This window comes from Amblyomma mixtum, chromosome 3 (assembly GCF_055824585.1).
Source record: "Amblyomma mixtum isolate Tamu chromosome 3, ASM5582458v1, whole genome shotgun sequence".
Classification (NCBI taxonomy): Eukaryota; Metazoa; Arthropoda; class Arachnida; order Ixodida; family Ixodidae; genus Amblyomma; species Amblyomma mixtum.
The window spans coordinates 205,432,986-205,448,773 of record NC_143014.1 but is presented as its reverse complement, the minus strand read 5'-3'; the positions used below and the strand labels follow the sequence as shown (position 1 = coordinate 205,448,773).

The 15,788-nt window shown below is 46.8% G+C and overlaps 2 protein-coding genes across 2 annotated transcripts; both read right to left on the bottom strand.

The window, feature by feature from the left end:
• Positions 1–279: 279 nt before the first annotated feature.
• LOC149353391 (uncharacterized) lies at positions 280–1,570 on the bottom strand. Its single transcript, XM_089575812.1, has one exon. The coding sequence runs from the start codon at positions 1,438–1,440 to the stop codon at positions 280–282; it is 1,161 nt and encodes a 386-aa protein (XP_089431938.1). The 5' UTR covers positions 1,441–1,570.
• Positions 1,571–1,729: 159 nt separating this feature from the next.
• Positions 1,730–4,214, bottom strand: LOC149353390 (uncharacterized). The gene is made up of 3 exons (XM_089575811.1): positions 3,124–4,214; positions 1,806–2,254; positions 1,730–1,758 (listed from the first exon to the last, which is right to left on the bottom strand). Exons 1-3 carry the CDS (start codon positions 4,212–4,214, stop codon positions 1,730–1,732), a joined length of 1,569 nt encoding a protein of 522 aa, XP_089431937.1.
• Positions 4,215–15,788: the final 11,574 nt, after the last annotated feature.

The window sequence follows — 15,788 nt, the reverse complement described above, 5'->3', positions numbered from 1 at the left end:
TGTAGTTGCTTTTCAGCTTTGTTTGCCTCTTGTAGATCCTTAAGTCGCATTTTTTCTTAACTCATTCACTGAAACTTGGCCTAACATGCATTACTTTGAATTTAGAATTGCTGGCATGCTGCAAATAATTGAAACTTAATAAAAGGCCGACATTACGGCGCTGCTCAGGCAAAGTGAGCATAAAATGAAATACATCCACTTGTCCTTTTCGCTACTATTCATTTTATTCAGCATGTGAAGGCTTTGGCAAAACGAGTAGCAAACATTATTAGTTTCTTGCTACGTGGTTCGACTCATCTTGAGATGTTTTTTCTTTTCTCGGGTGCATGTTCTTTCCTTGTTGAGAGACTTGACATAGAAGTGAAGCCGTGTTAAAACAAAGAACTTCACTATGTTGCTGGTCAAGGATTCTTTGTGAGCATCACATCCAATAGAGGGCACATTTTGCATGCAGTGCAAAATATCAGCGCAGCTGTCCCTTTGAATCTTATGCCAGCTGAACCACATAGTGAAGGTGTCCTCCAAGGCTTCAACAAATGAAAAAAGCTGTTTTGAGGGATACAGAAGTCCCCCTTTGTCGCAAAACTGAGTAAATGATGAGAGGGCTGCATCCGAGTTCTCAGCTGATGTCAGCAACTGCTCAAAGCAGTCCTGGCATTTTGTTGCCAATATTTTACGCCGGGCTACATAGCCAGCCAAATAAAATACGAGCCTGGCGTCACTGTTTTGCTGCGGGTAAGAATGATCGCTGCACAGAGATGACGTTTCCAGTACTCTGGAGGCTTCATCTATTCGTCCTGCACCAATTAAGTCATCCACTCGGCTGGCTGCCTCAGCTGTTCCTACAAGGGACATGAGTGCGCCTCCTGAGCAGTTGCCTGTGTCCAGAGCTTTAACTAAATTATTGAAGCTCAGACAGTTAACTGCAGTCAGAAATTGTGCGGATGTCGGATGATCATTGCATCCTGAAAATTGGCGGATTATGCCGAACAACTTCTCTATTGCATCCTGGCTTAGGCGTGAAGTTAGAAGGTATTTGTAACCCACTTTTTCTGTTAGGTATGTCAGAAGCTCCAACGTTGCTTGCAGGGTAACCTTCAATCCTTCTGCTGTACTTGATGACAAAAAACCTGCTTTTGTGAGGTCTGTGACGGCCTCCCATTCGCTGATGTAAAGCAGAGAATCTTTCAGTACCTGCTCCCCTACAGAATTCGGTCTGAGGGCATTGGCTGGGAGTCTTGATGTCATGACGGCAATCAGCTTCTGCATGAACGTTATGAAATGTTCTGTCTCCTGCCGATAGTCGCAGGCCTTGTCAATTTGGGTCTTGTAGAAAAAAAGGCCACGAAGGACTTCGGAACTGAAAAGATGAAAAGCATAATTCACTTTCATCTTTTCGAAATTATTAGGGCTAAGATGCACATCATTAATCTTTGGCATAGCTTTGAGAGTTGTCGCACATTTGTCCAGTTCATGGGCTACCTTAACTGCTCTCACATCCACATGGCCTGCTGGAGTCTTGTAGCCTGCCTTTATAAACCCATTTCTTACACATTTCACCAAATGTGGGAAGTCGGAAATAAAAAACAGGCGCCGGTCAACATCAGAGGGGTGAGGGGCTGATGGCTTGATAGATTTTCCTTTTGCCGATACTCCAAATTGATGCCACATTGCACGGTTCCACGACGCTCCATCAGATGTCACATAGTCAACTCTTAGTCCAGCATTTTCAGCTAGCATCACCGCTTCCAGAATTATCTTTGAAAGCAATGGCGCTTTAACATTGCCCCTAGAGGCGAACACACCAAGAATCTGGTGCCACGAGCCTGACAGTGGCTGAAACATTACCACTAATCCGTGGTCGCATGGGACAGTTTTGTCGGAATCAGGGGTAAAGGGACCGAGGTCCACAAAGCCTTCAATTATTCCACTGCCTCCTGCAACACCCAAGTTTTCAGCGAACTTCATCTCATCAATTATAAGCCCTCCATGGCACTCAAAATCAGTCATTTCTTCCGTCTTCTTCTTAATGCCGGACAAAACATGAGAATTGAATCCGAAGCTGCTCTCATATTGCCTCTTGTATTTTTTAAGGCAGCTTCGGCTGGGCAGAGCAAGTATTTTTTCTCTGTGGACATGTTCATAAAGCCGCGGGCTCTTCATGTGCATGATTATACATTCCAATAGCCACTCTTGGCTGTAGCGCATGCCTTTCGGAGACTTGCGTCGCCCAGCTTCAAAGCACTCAAAGACACTGTAGCGCAGCAAAAGACGAGGACACAAGAAACGAGAGACGAACACCACGAGCGCTAACTTCCAACAACCTTTATTCTCCTGAAGCATCACACTTTTATACACCAGAAAACAGTAATCACACGTGCGAACAGTATCAATTTCTTAGAAAAACGAGCTCTTTATCTGAGAGGAGAATGGAAGGTGTGCTTACACACGAGCATCCTGACCTATTTATCTTTTCGGCTTCAATGATTTCGCGCGTTAACCTTTCTCTACTTTTTCCTATTACCAGACTTTTATCAAAGTAAGGCTTACAGGTTTTTGACTTGCATGCGAGAATGTGGTCAACCAGCGATCCGCCTTGCCCGTTTCTGACGTTGCGAGCGTGTTCCATTAGGCGCTCGTTCAGACATCTCCCCGTCTGGCCGATATAGTGTTTCCCGCATGACAAGGGAATTTGATATACAACACCTTCATCGCACGTGACGTAGGGCTTCTGGTGCCTAGTTGCGCAACCGCGCGCTTTGTTGGTGTTGGTTTTTCCCAGTTTGCACAACGTTGCAACACCAACAAAGCGCGCGGTTGCGCAACTAGGCACCAGAAGCCCTACGTCACGTGCGATGAAGGTGTTGTATATCAAATTCCCTTGTCATGCGGGAAACACTATATCGGCCAGACGGGGAGATGTCTGAACGAGCGCCTAATGGAACACGCTCGCAACGTCAGAAACGGGCAAGGCGGATCGCTGGTTGACCACATTCTCGCATGCAAGTCAAAAACCTGTAAGCCTTACTTTGATAACTCGTTTCTTGTGTCCTCGTCTTTTGCTGCGCTACAGTGTCTTTGAATTATGTACCAACAAGCCCAAAAAGCCACGCTTCAAAGCACTGCTTGATAGCTGCCTTTTGTTTAGGCGGTAGCGTTTCAATTTTCTTCTGAAATGAAGATTCTTCAATCTCTTTGTTCTGCTCTTGCAGTTGAGAAATTACTTGGTCTAAAGTTTTCACCTTGGTCCTGAGGCGGCGCACTGCTTCAGCTTTTGCTTTGATTTTCTTGGCAGAGCTTGGTCGCATTTTTTGCTTCTTTTTTCTGCATCTCTGATTAATCAAAAGCTTCCTAAGGTATTTGCATTTTATGCAGCATCTCTCTTCAGAGCCTGAAATTCCTCTGCAGAGCTTATTGTACAGTGCTTCATTCCATACTGTCAAGTTCTTACTCGATGATGCAAATGGGAATTCTTCCAAAGGCCCCGCTCCCGCGCAAGCACAGACAGCGTCAACAGCGTTCAGAAGAGAGGCTGGATCACCTGTATTTTCCATCGCGATCGGAACACCTCGCACGAACACTTCATGTTTCACCACACCGTCCTTGGAAACAAAAACCACCATTTTCTCGGCGTTCAGAACGCTCATGTTGTTCGGCACTGCTAGGCACACACTATAGATGACCTTTAGTGGTTCTTCGCTCAACACGTGCTTCCCCCAACGACTGGACGGAAGACTTACATTCTTGTAGTCATGCGAGTGTGTTTCGTCGACGGGGGCAGACATATCATCTTCCTGCGAAGGCAGTCGCTGCGGCTCATCCTTTCGTGACCTTTTTGATGGCACCGGGGGCTGCAAGTCGGACCTTTCTTTAGGCGTCCTTTTCTTTGGAACTGGCTTCGAAAGGTACTTAGGCACATTGGGGAATATGGTTGGAACAGCGCCCGGTAGAAGAATAGGTCTGCTACGGTCCAAGAGCACTGTCTGGCCTTCAATGGTATGCTCGAAGTGTCGTGACACAAACTGCCCATCGAAATGCAGCTCGCAGACGGCTGCTTTTCTATCAAGTGGCTTGTCCGCTCTCGGTATGTTTCGTTGCCACTGCTGAAAAACGGACTCCTCCTTCAGAACTCCAAACAGGGATAACTTCTTCTTGCATGACTTGTACCCACTCGTGCACCCGGGCACAAAGCAATGACTCTGACGCCGGCTCATCGTGCATCACCGACACAGAGTTCGTCGTAAACCACGGCAACCAACTTAACAAGGGAAACACGAACAGCGAGTCGCAGTCTTTTTACCGAGTATAGGTGATCCGACGCGAGAAAAAAAACAAACTCGGAAAGCACACGTTCAAATGCCACAGCACATGGACGCTCACTGCAGCAGCGCTCAACGCGACGTGGATGGATGGATGGATGGATAGGAGCGCCCCCTTTGAAACGGGGTGGTGGCAATTGCCACCATGCTCAGCTTTTCTTTCTTTATTATTTTTTTGTTTACTGTGTTGGCAATTCTCATTAAGATTCTCCATCACCTTTGCCTACGGTTTCCTACAATTCTAACCTTATGCCACATCTCTGCTTTTCAGCCACCAATCCTCCAATCGTTTTTTGCTGACTTCCACTGCAGATTTATTTACATGACCATTGTTATCTTTAAACCCTAGGGCCTCAGAAAGAGTGACTGTGCCTGCATCGACATCCGGATGGATACCATCACATTTGATTATGAGGTGTTCAATTGTTTCCACAGATCTACCACACACTGTACATGTGTCATCTTCTTCGTTAAATTTCTTTTTGTAGCTGCGCGTTCTAAGACACCCTGATCTAGCTTCAAAAAGTAGGGCACTGCCTCTTGAGTTATCATAGAAAAATTCTTTCCTGATCTGCCTTTTCCAGAATCGATATAGTTCTACACTATGTTTCTTTTCCATTGAATTCATCCAATTTTTAACTTCCGCGTTTTTAACCTGTCGTTAAACAGGATCGAGCGCCACCCCGCGGCGGCATCGCCAGTCAGCGTCAGCAGCTCCCATAGGGGCCGCTCCGCGGTAAACACACTTCCCTATTCCAGCCACTGTAGTTTGACGTCATAGCTGTCGCAGTTGGCGCACAATGCACTGGGAGCACCACGATAGTCCACACACTGCCTGTATGGAGGCGGAGAAGACGTACGTGTAGTGTACGGCGCTCGTCTTAGAAGGTTGCTTTAGAGACACCTACTGTGATGTCCATTCCTTTCGGGTGTACACCAAGATATGAGAGACAGGCACTTCCTTTCCTTAAAATCAATTTTCATATCATTTCATTTTCCTTAAGGCAATTACGGCGCGGTTCGGGTACGCACCGTGATATGAGAGACAGGCGTCGTTTCCTTCCCTTAAAACCACTTTTTTTTTCATTTTCCTTCTTTTACGGCGCGGTTCTGGTGTAAACCGAGATATGAGAGTTTCCTGACGCACTGTTTGTCTTTTATTCATTTTTTATTTGTGCTGCGTGTGACGTCACTCGGTTTCGCGCATGCGCAGCTGTGGCAAATCTTGGCTCCGACAGCTCACGCGAAGCGCGGCTGTGGTGCGGGTAGTGAAGCTTTTCGCTTCAAAATATGCTACCGAGCTTCCACGATGGCAGAAGACGAGCCAGAGCGCGGGCTCTGCATAGAAAGTACCTCAATCATCCTGGAGCAGTATACACCGATGCAGCCGATAATTTCAGCCAAGGGGTCTTCGCTATCTGTGCATCCAGATTCATAGCAGTAAGAAGCGAGTGCATTCTGCGGCCTCGGTCGCGGTCAAGTACGCGGATCAAGCAGAAGCGGCCATAGCCTTGGCCATAGTAAATACTGACGCTGACGTCATCGTCAGTGATTCAAAGACAGCCATACGCAACTTCCCGCGTGGTAGAATATCCCTAACTGCTAGAAGCATTCGCACAAATGTTACACTAGAACGAGAGATAGAACCGGTATGGACTCCTGCCCATTCAGGGAGCCCAGGGAACGAAGCAGCCCACCAACACGCTCGAGGTTTTGTCGGCCGAGCAGTGGGCTCTCGTCCAGGGGGACCCGAGATGGAGGCAGTGATTTCGTACCACGACATTACCCAATTCTACGAACTCTCTAGAAGAATACTCTCCAAACACCGAGAGGTGGCTTGGAGAAGACTTCAAACCCATTCTTACCCGAACCCGTTCATCTACCCCGACCTCATAGACCCCACCTGCAAACACTGCGGTAGCACTGTCACTTTCGATCATATGCTATGGGACTGCCCGGAGGATCCTCCTCCGGAAGCTCTTATAGAAGCCACCTCACCAGACGCTTGTGAAGAAGTCCTGCGCAGCTCGGACCCCGCCGTCCAGGCGGGAGCCATCGAGCGCGCCGAAGAGGTCGCCGCCAATTATCAGCTAACGGCCACCTGGCCCTTCTGCTAAGAATCCAGGAACCATTCTTCTCCGGCAATGAAGTTTTCTCCCTCTCTCTCTTTCTCTCTGCTCTATGCCCGTACACCGGACTCATCTCGCGGCGCAACCTGGCACGCGCTATCTAGCTATCTAGAAAATGACTGGCTTAAATGCACAGAACAGCACGCAGCCAGTCGCATGCACTTGAAAAAAAAAGAGAGAAAATAAACATAACACAGGACGCGACTGATTAGGAGGATTGAAACAGCATTTGCATGGGTTCTCGCACCCCAGCGTGGATGCATAAAACGGGTCCGGAACCATCTCCACCTTGCTCTTCATGTGGTGCTTCCTACTCGATTCCCTCAAGCGGATAGGATCACCATACCGTTCACTTCAAAACACTGCTTACCCGCGCGGAAACCGGTCATATAGGAGGGAAGTTCTCCGCCTTCTAAAATTCCTTCAAGGCGCCAATCTGGATTCGCGACAGCAGCAGCTGAGAACCATTGTGAGCGTTTGTGCGGGTGGCAGCGTAGATCCCCAAGGTTACAAGTACGTGCCTCAAAGACTCGTATTTATTAACATTTATAAGAGTCGCTACGGTGCAGCAATAGCTGGCAGAATAATCTCAAGGCTAATACCAACAGTGGCTGACAACAATCTCAACCTACTATGATAAACTGATCGACGTAAAAAGTCTTTTGTGACCTTACGAGCGAACGGCGCAGCGGCCCCGTGCCCAACTAGTGCCTCCGCAAAGCATGTCTCGATCCACACAACCTGTTCTACGCCGTTTCCATTTCTTCGGCGACAGGGTTTCCAGGAAACGCTTCCCAAGTATAATGCGGCTGTCGTGCAACTCTACGAAGAACTTAACTACCTCATTTAAATTGTTAATGGCATTGCCGTCTCGGCCGCTATGGACCTCTGGTGCATAGTGATAGACCAATTAACATACGTAGTTTCCTCCTAGCTGCTTTCAGGCGTGCTCCGTGAGTTGGTGCTTCCTCAATATTCTCCACGATACAGCTCCAGATGTCGCTCATTACTTCCCACAGTGACACTTCTGCCTCATCGTTGATGCACTAAACTCATCCTACGGTGTTTCTTAATTAAGGCCCTGTGTTTTTTTTTTCCTGACCGAGCACGCCAATGTCCTGCCCATAGCTAGCTAATCCGCCTCCAATTGCACACACTAATAATACAGATAACCAGAGCTATAGTATAGCGCGACAGAGTATAGTTTCCAAGGGAAACTACACTCGCCCACTCACTTCCATTATTCCAAGGGAAGCCAAACGCACCCAAACGTAGGGATGTGTAAAATTTCGCACGAAGTGCTATAACTGGTGAAAATGGCAACATCGAAAGCCGCGGCTTTTCAAGCAAACGCTCGAAGAAACGTGGTAATAATTTCTATTCCGAAAGTGCACATTACGCTTCAAATCACGAAAAAAAAAAGTTGCTACTGACGGCAAAATGCGTCTGTAGAGAAACTACGGACGACACAGCGCTCACTGTTTTGCGAGATATTATTTACTGCGTTTGCATAATGCCATAAAAAAACTATGTTCGACGCGAAAGATGCGAAATTCACTCGAAACAAGCAGCCCAGTACATAACGTGTCAAAGGGTCAATGGTTCCCTTCAGAGGTTTATCTTCACATGTACTTACACAGTCGCTGTTATATGTTCACATTTATCACAACTACCCCAACACAGTTTCCACATTCGCCGCGGTGGCTCAGTGGTTACGGCGCTCGGCTGCTGACCCGAAAGATGCGGGTTCGATCCCAGCTGCGGCAGCTGATTTCCGATGAAGGCGAAATTCTAGAGGCCCGTGTACTGTGCGATGTCAGTGCACGTTAAAGAACCCCAGTTGGTCGAAATTTCCGGAGCCCTTCACTACGGCGCCCTCATTGCCTGAGCCGCTTTGGGACGTTAAACCCCAATAAACCAAACCAAACAGTTTCCACATTCTTGTCTTTGAAATCCTCCACACTGCAATTTGCGCACATCAAGTTACGCTAATTAGTATCTTACTAATTAACAGGTCTCTGATTCACTCCAATCCCCCCCCCCCCCCCTCTTTGTAGCTCAGCTAGGTCAATGTGCCGTGGCCTAGTCGGTAGCGTGCCTGGCTGGCGACCAAAGCAAGGTCGTGGATTCGTATCCCGTGGGTGGGTTCCTGCAACAGGCCGAAATTACGCGACAGGCTCCCGCCGAACGGGAGCCTGTCGCGTTAATTTCGGCCTGTTGCAGGAACCTACACAAGACGGCCGAGTACGGTTGATGGATATCAAACACCCATGACCGACTTTCCATGTTTAAAGTTCTTACACGGCATCGCTTGCACTGTTCATCTGCCGGTTTCACGCGTGTTATTTGCGTTGCTGTTGTCATTGCCATCCACGTAATAAAGCGAACTGGTGCCTCTCTTAGAACTGCACAATCAACCTTTAAGCTGTATCGACGAGGGAACGAACCATTAGTTGTACAGCGACGCCTAAGGAAGCGGCCAAGATTGCATGCATGCCTGCTGCGTCCGTCTGTTCACAGACATATGTTTATGACGTATGATTGCACCTTGTTGCAGTTTATTCATCCACTGCTTGCTTGCACGTAACGGGAGGTCCCTACGTAATCACCGACTTCCATGTATTCTATACCTGAGCTGAGTTGAGAGTAAAATTGCACGGAAAGTTCCGAGTTAAAAGAATAAATAACAATCGGCCCATCAGAGCGAAACGCGGGCCTCGGGAGACGCATTACAAGAGCAGCATTTACGCGAGTGAAACTTTCAGCAGCACGGATCGGTATACAGAGACAGCAACTGTGAATAGGTATGCTATACTTACACAGGCTATGACTGTCCGATGTGCAGGCCGTAAGCTTTCAAGCGGAAGGTTGCGATCGATGACGGCACTGCGAATGTTGAGTTCTGGAGGCACAGCCCACACTCTAAAAAAAAAGGTAGTTGAGGTTACTACATTTTGGGGTAGTAACGACTGTCACATATATGACTACCTAGGTAGTAACTGTAAGTAGTAACTGCAAGGTAGTAATATTTACTACCTCTCAGTAACTGTACGTAGTAACTTCGAGGTAGTAACATTTACTACATCTCGAGAGAAAGCACCTTAAGAAATAATCTAATGACTTTTGACATTAGAATCTTATGCATATAAGATAGTAATAGTGCAAAATAAGAGCCAAAATAAAAAAAACTAGAGCAAAAACAAAAAAAGAAAATTAAAAAAATGCCTGCTTTCAGGAGGATTCGAACCGCCGACCTTTGACTTTCTATCCTAAAGTTGTTTCTAACCTGTTTCTATACTTTCTATCCTACCACGCTAACCACTACGCCACGCCACCAGACGTTAACTTGCCAACTTATGTGCCGTGATATGTGCAGCCACAGTTGTTTCTTGTTCTTTTCATTGCGTGTAAATGTAGCAGCAGCATCTACATTCTCGCACGGGACAACAATGTTGTTGAGAATTACCTTTCAGTGGTTGATAGCCAATGACATAAGGAAATCTTCTGTGTTAACGAAAAAGAGTCTCTGCTGAGTTTTTATTGTCGAAAGACATGAATACCTGACATCGTGGTGACTTTCTAATGTGTCACAAGAAGTGCATGAACATGACATCAGAAACTCAACGCCCATTTTTGTGCATCTTGTAGTAAACCAGAAGGAAAAATGAGCACAAGGCAAGCACAATAGCTTGGGGTTGGTGAAAAAGTGCAATTAAGAAATCAAACTAAAGAATGGAACACATACGCGCTGCGTATATTGTATTGAAAACAAAAAACAGCACTGGTAATTTTGTTAGATTTGCTGCCAATTAGGAAACCCTTTTCATTATATAAAAACATGGGGCATTGAGTAGCAATGTCACCGGGAATGTTAGTATACGTATACATGTGCATATTCCGATCATCCATTTCCAAATCAAGGTAGTAATGGATACTACCAGAGTTATAATGAGGTAGTACAAGTGTAGTAACTGCCAAAAAACGTAGTAACAGCAGAAGTTACTACCTTGTTACTACTTAATTTTCTTTCGAGGTAGTAACAAGGTCGTAGCAACATAGTACATAGGTAGTAAGGGTTAAAAAAAGGTTGTAACAGCAGCCGTTACTACGTTTTCACTACCTTTTTTTCTAAGAGTGCACGCTTATTTTGTCCATCAACCTCTCCTTCCACGGCGGCACACGAAACGGATGTGGAAAAGCGTATACGGTCCTCAAAAACGCTACACACGTAAAGAAGCACTGCAAATACGGCACCGGACCATAATAAAATTGTCAGGCAGCAAAAGAAAAACCTAACATGGTTCCGAGATCGAATTCGCACCGACATTCGACCTTGCGGAGTTTAAAAGGCGCGCTGCGCTCATGCTTGAGCGCGCAACTTCTGCAGTGCACTGCAATGCCCGAAAACAGCACGCCAGGCCGCGCCTCAACGCCCCTTTGATCCTACGCACATTCCGCTTCCTACTCGCTCCGCTTATACGCGACCTTACTTTCCTTCTTTGTCTGATTTTTTTTTTCCGCCTTAAACTTCAAGCGGCTTCCCCTAGGATTTTTTATTCGCGCGTTTTTATCAGGTACGGAGAGATCACGAAAATAACAACGGGAACGTACGTTTACTCCGAATGCCGTTTTTACATCCTGTAGGAACTTACTCTGTGCACAATAAAAGTCGCCGAGCGTCTGTAAAATTCAGAATTACTTGTGTTCTTAGGCGTATGCGCGTTCGAACTTAGACCCAGATATGTTTTCTTTTTTCCTCGGACAATTTGAAAAACACTACACAGTGTAGTAAATTGCAGGAAGAGCTCCATTGAAGCGCATGGATAAAAAAAAATGTTTCTTTAACAAATTATTTTGCAATTTTCTTAGAACGTCGTGATACGCACCGCAGGGGCTGTGTGTCAACATGACTGAATGGAGCAATGAATGAATCAATTTCAGCGTTTAGGGCGCAGGGCCGCTAAAGACCAAATAGTACCAGAAATCAGGTGTTATAAAAGCTACTCGACAATATTTGGCGCAATTAAGGTTCAAAAGCTATGCTAGGGAACTGCGAGGAATAAAAAATTGCAGTGGGGAGACGGTCACACTGGATGTTATTAAACAAGGGACGAGGAAGACGACCTTGGGAGCCATCGTGTGCATTTCAGGGAAGTGCACAGTCCCCATGGCAGCTAGAATGGCTTGCGCAAACGTTGGTATGCGCAGCGTAAACCTCAGCCAAGAGATGCAGCTGCGCCCTGTGATACTAAGTTGTGCGTAAGAGTCTGATCTCCCTTGGAAATTTTCCAATGCTTTTGAGGACGACAATGAAAATGTGACGTAGGTTTGACAAAACTCTTGAAAAACGTTAACAAAACGACTAGTACGCTACCACAGTGGCGGCGTTCAGGTTCTTGCGATGCGTGAAGATCACCGACTGTTCCATGTGTGCTCTATACGCAGCCTGGTAAGTACGACTCCGTAAAATTACATTTCTCACTAAGTTACACCAGTGGTACCCTACACTATACCCTCCGCAGAGCCCACACTGTGGAGAGGTTGCTAACCTCTACCACATGGTGTGGGCATGCCAATTTCATCCCTTAGTTGACCCCATTCCAAACTCCTCAGAGGAGCAGTGGGAGGCTATTCTGCTCAGCGATGATCCTGACCGTCAGCACCGGCTGGTGGGGAGGGCCAGCGCAGCAGCAATAACCAGTGGACTACCGGACTAGGTGGTCCACCCCCATGTTCCAAGAATATTCAGCAAAAAAAGATCTTTTCAGTCAGTCAATCACTGCACCTGTTACACTCCCTCGTAACCGCCTTATAACGAGGTGGAGTTTATATATCTCCTCATTCCGCATCTCTCCACGGATTTAAAAACCGGTATGAGGTACGCGGAGATTAACGTCCCGAACCTACACGTGGGCAATGAATGACGGCGCAGTGGAGGGCGCCTGGTTAGAATGGGATCCCAATGCTTGGAGGCCCCAACGATAGACTACACAGCCACAGAAGCGCGTTCCAACTACAGAGACGCATGCATCGGTTACCTTTAGAACTTGGCCAGCGCCTGGCTTTAGGGTTCGTTGAAGGCAGCGCCATTACGGCAATGAAATCAAATGCTAAAAATAAAAATAAAGATATACAAATGATTTTGCTTAAAACATCTGGATAATTTTACGCAGTGCTACATTCGCGTATAATAACCGAAACAAGCGCGACAAGGAATGGTATTGAACTTTTTTGGATTCTTTGCCACGTGCAGCGTCATATCAGCGTCATGTCATTCCGCAACGCGCAATTATAGCTCTCGCAAATGTAATAGCATGTCGTTACCGTATTTGCGTTACCGTTTACCGGGCTCGGCTAGCGACATCTGCGCATGCGCGCCCATTACCGGGCCGCTAGCACTTTACGGAATCTCTTTTAACGTTGCGGAGAGTTAGCGCTAGCTCGTAAATAAAATGGCGGCGCACTGCACGGCCGCTTCGGAACAAATACAGCACCGCCACGGCATTTTTGGGCGCCGTTTCTCGCTACAAACGAAGGAAATCGCTTTTAACCCGCGCATCTCACTCATATGTCGAGGTTACAGAAACCACTATAGTAGGATAAAACTTAAAAAAAAAACAGCAGTTGCTAACACTGAGATGCGGTCCGCGGCGACCAGCATTACTCTGCTGGCCAGTCGCAACAGTAAACGAAATCAGCTTTTTAATGTTTGAATATATCAAACAATTCATGTATCAAAATTCCAGAGCTCATAACTTGTTTCTTGTGATAAGCTTCTTGTTTAGGTAATGAGGAACGTTTAAGCAGCGGACTACTTTTTAGTCGTGGAGGAATTCTCTGCGCGGAGGCAGAATGTGGGCGGATCTTCACTGCAGACATAAGTTGTACCTCACTTTAGCCCATGTTTTTGAGATAATTTGGTGATTTTTCAGCACTTAAGGCTGACTACATGTCGTGTATATTGTGCTTCGCGTACACGGCCAAATTAGAAAGACAACACTGCAGTTCTTCAGCTTTGTGCCCCATTTAATACTTTCCTGTAATTTCATATTATTCTCGGGAAAAAAAAGTCTAATACCCGTGCCACACGCGCACAAGAAATGGCAGTAAATGCTTAAGGCCTTAAGTTTGTTAATGCCATTATTTCGGGAGTTGGTGCTACACGTCCACATTTAATGCCATTATCGGAAGTGACGATGGCGATAACGCTTGCAATGTAGTTAAAAGTTTCATCTGAATATAAACATTCTTAATGAGCACAGTATATCGGGAATGTTGTTCAAATTTAATGTAATAATGCTTTTCCAGAAAATGCGGCTGTTCCTGTTTTACAAGTCGATAAGGTAGCCATAAACTCGCATGTCACCACATAACTCGAGAGTACCTGTCAATAAGGCTGTTTAAAATGGCGCTCTTGGCATCGAAAATGCGGCATAGATGCCTCATCTGACTGAAAGTTAAGAATTAACCATTTCCTACTGGTTAGGAAGTTGTTACTAACAAAGCTGCATGCTTTTCTGCGTGTGGAATGGGAACGAGAGTACACGTTGCACGGGCGAATGAGTTGTGGCGAACTCAGTAGGTCGCGAATGGCAGTAAGGCTAATGCCATTAAATTTATGCGTGTGGCACCGCATAATGCCATTAAAACTTAAGGCAGTAAGCACTTAATGGCATTAAGTCTGTCCGTGTGGCACGGGTATAACTCCCTTACCATATAGTTGAGTTGCCGGGTTGCGGCTCAGGGACCCATAGCAAGCGCACCCCGAAGCCGGTAGCGTGGCCCCCTTGGTTTTGTATATGTTGGCTGTTTGTCGGGTCTTCTCGAGCGGCCGCCAGCCCGGCGCCGCCGAAATGGGTTTGTTTTGAGACAAACGCGGCAGATGGCGGCAACGACGGTTAACCGACAGTGAGGAGGCCCGGCCTCGCAAGGCCGCATTCGGGCCGCAAGACGCAGCCGATGCGCGGACCCCTGGGGTTTTGAAGGGGGCCGCGTGTAAATTTATTGGTTTCGACAGCACAGCGCATGACGGACCGGATGTCTCCGGAGGCGAGCAGCGAAGGGGGGGAGCGCGACCAGGGCAGTGCGCGCGGTTTGGACGGAGTGTTTGCCTTCCCTGTGCTCCCGTCGGTGTTTTGTGTGTTGGTGTATGTCGGTGCTGTAACCAAGCGGAAATGCGTAACGTCTTCACGGAATTCGCGCGGTGCTCGCGAAACACAATAAACCCGAGGGCACTGGCGTGCTATTGGCTCCCTAAGTTTGAACAAAATTCGCCTCATTGGCTCTGACAAGCGCATTTCCTATTGGTTGCAGAAAGGGTCCCCAGAATGCTGGGCGAGGGGATTTAAGGCGGTTTTTTGGCGCGAAAGGGGGTTTTTGCGGAGAGAGGTCGCTGGTGAACGCTTGTGCAATAAACGACATAGTCCCGAAGAAGTTGTCCAGTTCGTTCCGCAACGTGTCGCCGGATCACCGAACCATTAGAAGACATCAAGATCAACACCATCGATCTGAGTGATCATCCAACATCCATCGATCATCAAAAATAACTCATACTCATCAGTAAGTGCAGAAAATAAAATGTTCCTCCAGCCCATAGTCCACGCGCTTTGACTTGGTCTCAATAGATGGCGCACAGTGTTTGCATTCAAACCATGCATCCAACATCCAAAGAAGCCACAGTGCGGCACGGCAAACAGAAGGTGTTGTAGTTCCGTTTTTCACAGCGTTCGCAACGCAATGAGAGCTGCGTACGAAACCATACTGAGTTCTGCGTACCAAAATTGTCTACTGGCCAGGGTAGGCAAGGTGCCTAGCATCACGGCCGCATATTGGAAAGCCGCTTCAGTGCGCCCGGGAGAAAAATATTACAGTACACGCAGCACCTCACTTCATAGAAATGCTTGCAATGGATCGTATTTTTTCTGCAATAAAAGCTGGGCCATCTGTCATCGTCACCACTAGTCTTAGCCTTACGGTAACTTGTTACGGAGAGACGGTATGCTAAAACGCCTTCTTAAAACAGTAACAGAAACACGGTAACGATATGCTTTAACTCTATTTTCCTCGTTGTTTACGTGGGCATAAATACGAAATATTAAATAAAAAATCAGTGTGTTAACGGAATTCCAATTCTTTGTGATCTCGTTCTCAACCGAAACCGCTAACCTATTCGAACCTCCCGCGCTTCGTGACATCTCGTCTCCGCGGATATCAAACGTCGAGTACTCACTAAGCCTAGCAGCTCTGTAAACCAGGAAGCGATTTGATAATTTCGCGCGTTTTATCGCCAATATTTTGTTGTGCGGGTATCTTCAGACAAAGCGAAAGCTTCTTGCGCCTT

Excerpts from the sequence above, each read along its gene's own strand:
- LOC149353390 (XM_089575811.1), bottom strand. The coding sequence starts at position 4,214 with ATGAGCCGGCGTCAGAGTCATTGCTTTGTGCCCGGGTGCACGAGTGGG. Across the intron at positions 2,255-3,123 it reads CAAAAGGCAGCTATCAAGCA|TGTCTTTGAGTGCTTTGAAG; the intron begins GTGCTTTGAAGC and ends GCTGCGCTACAG. Across the intron at positions 1,759-1,805 it reads CTCGTGGCACCAGATTCTTG|ATAATTCTGGAAGCGGTGAT; the intron begins GTGTGTTCGCCT and ends TTGCTTTCAAAG.
- LOC149353391 (XM_089575812.1), bottom strand. The coding sequence starts at position 1,440 with ATGCCAAAGATTAATGATGTGCATCTTAGCCCTAATAATTTCGAAAAG.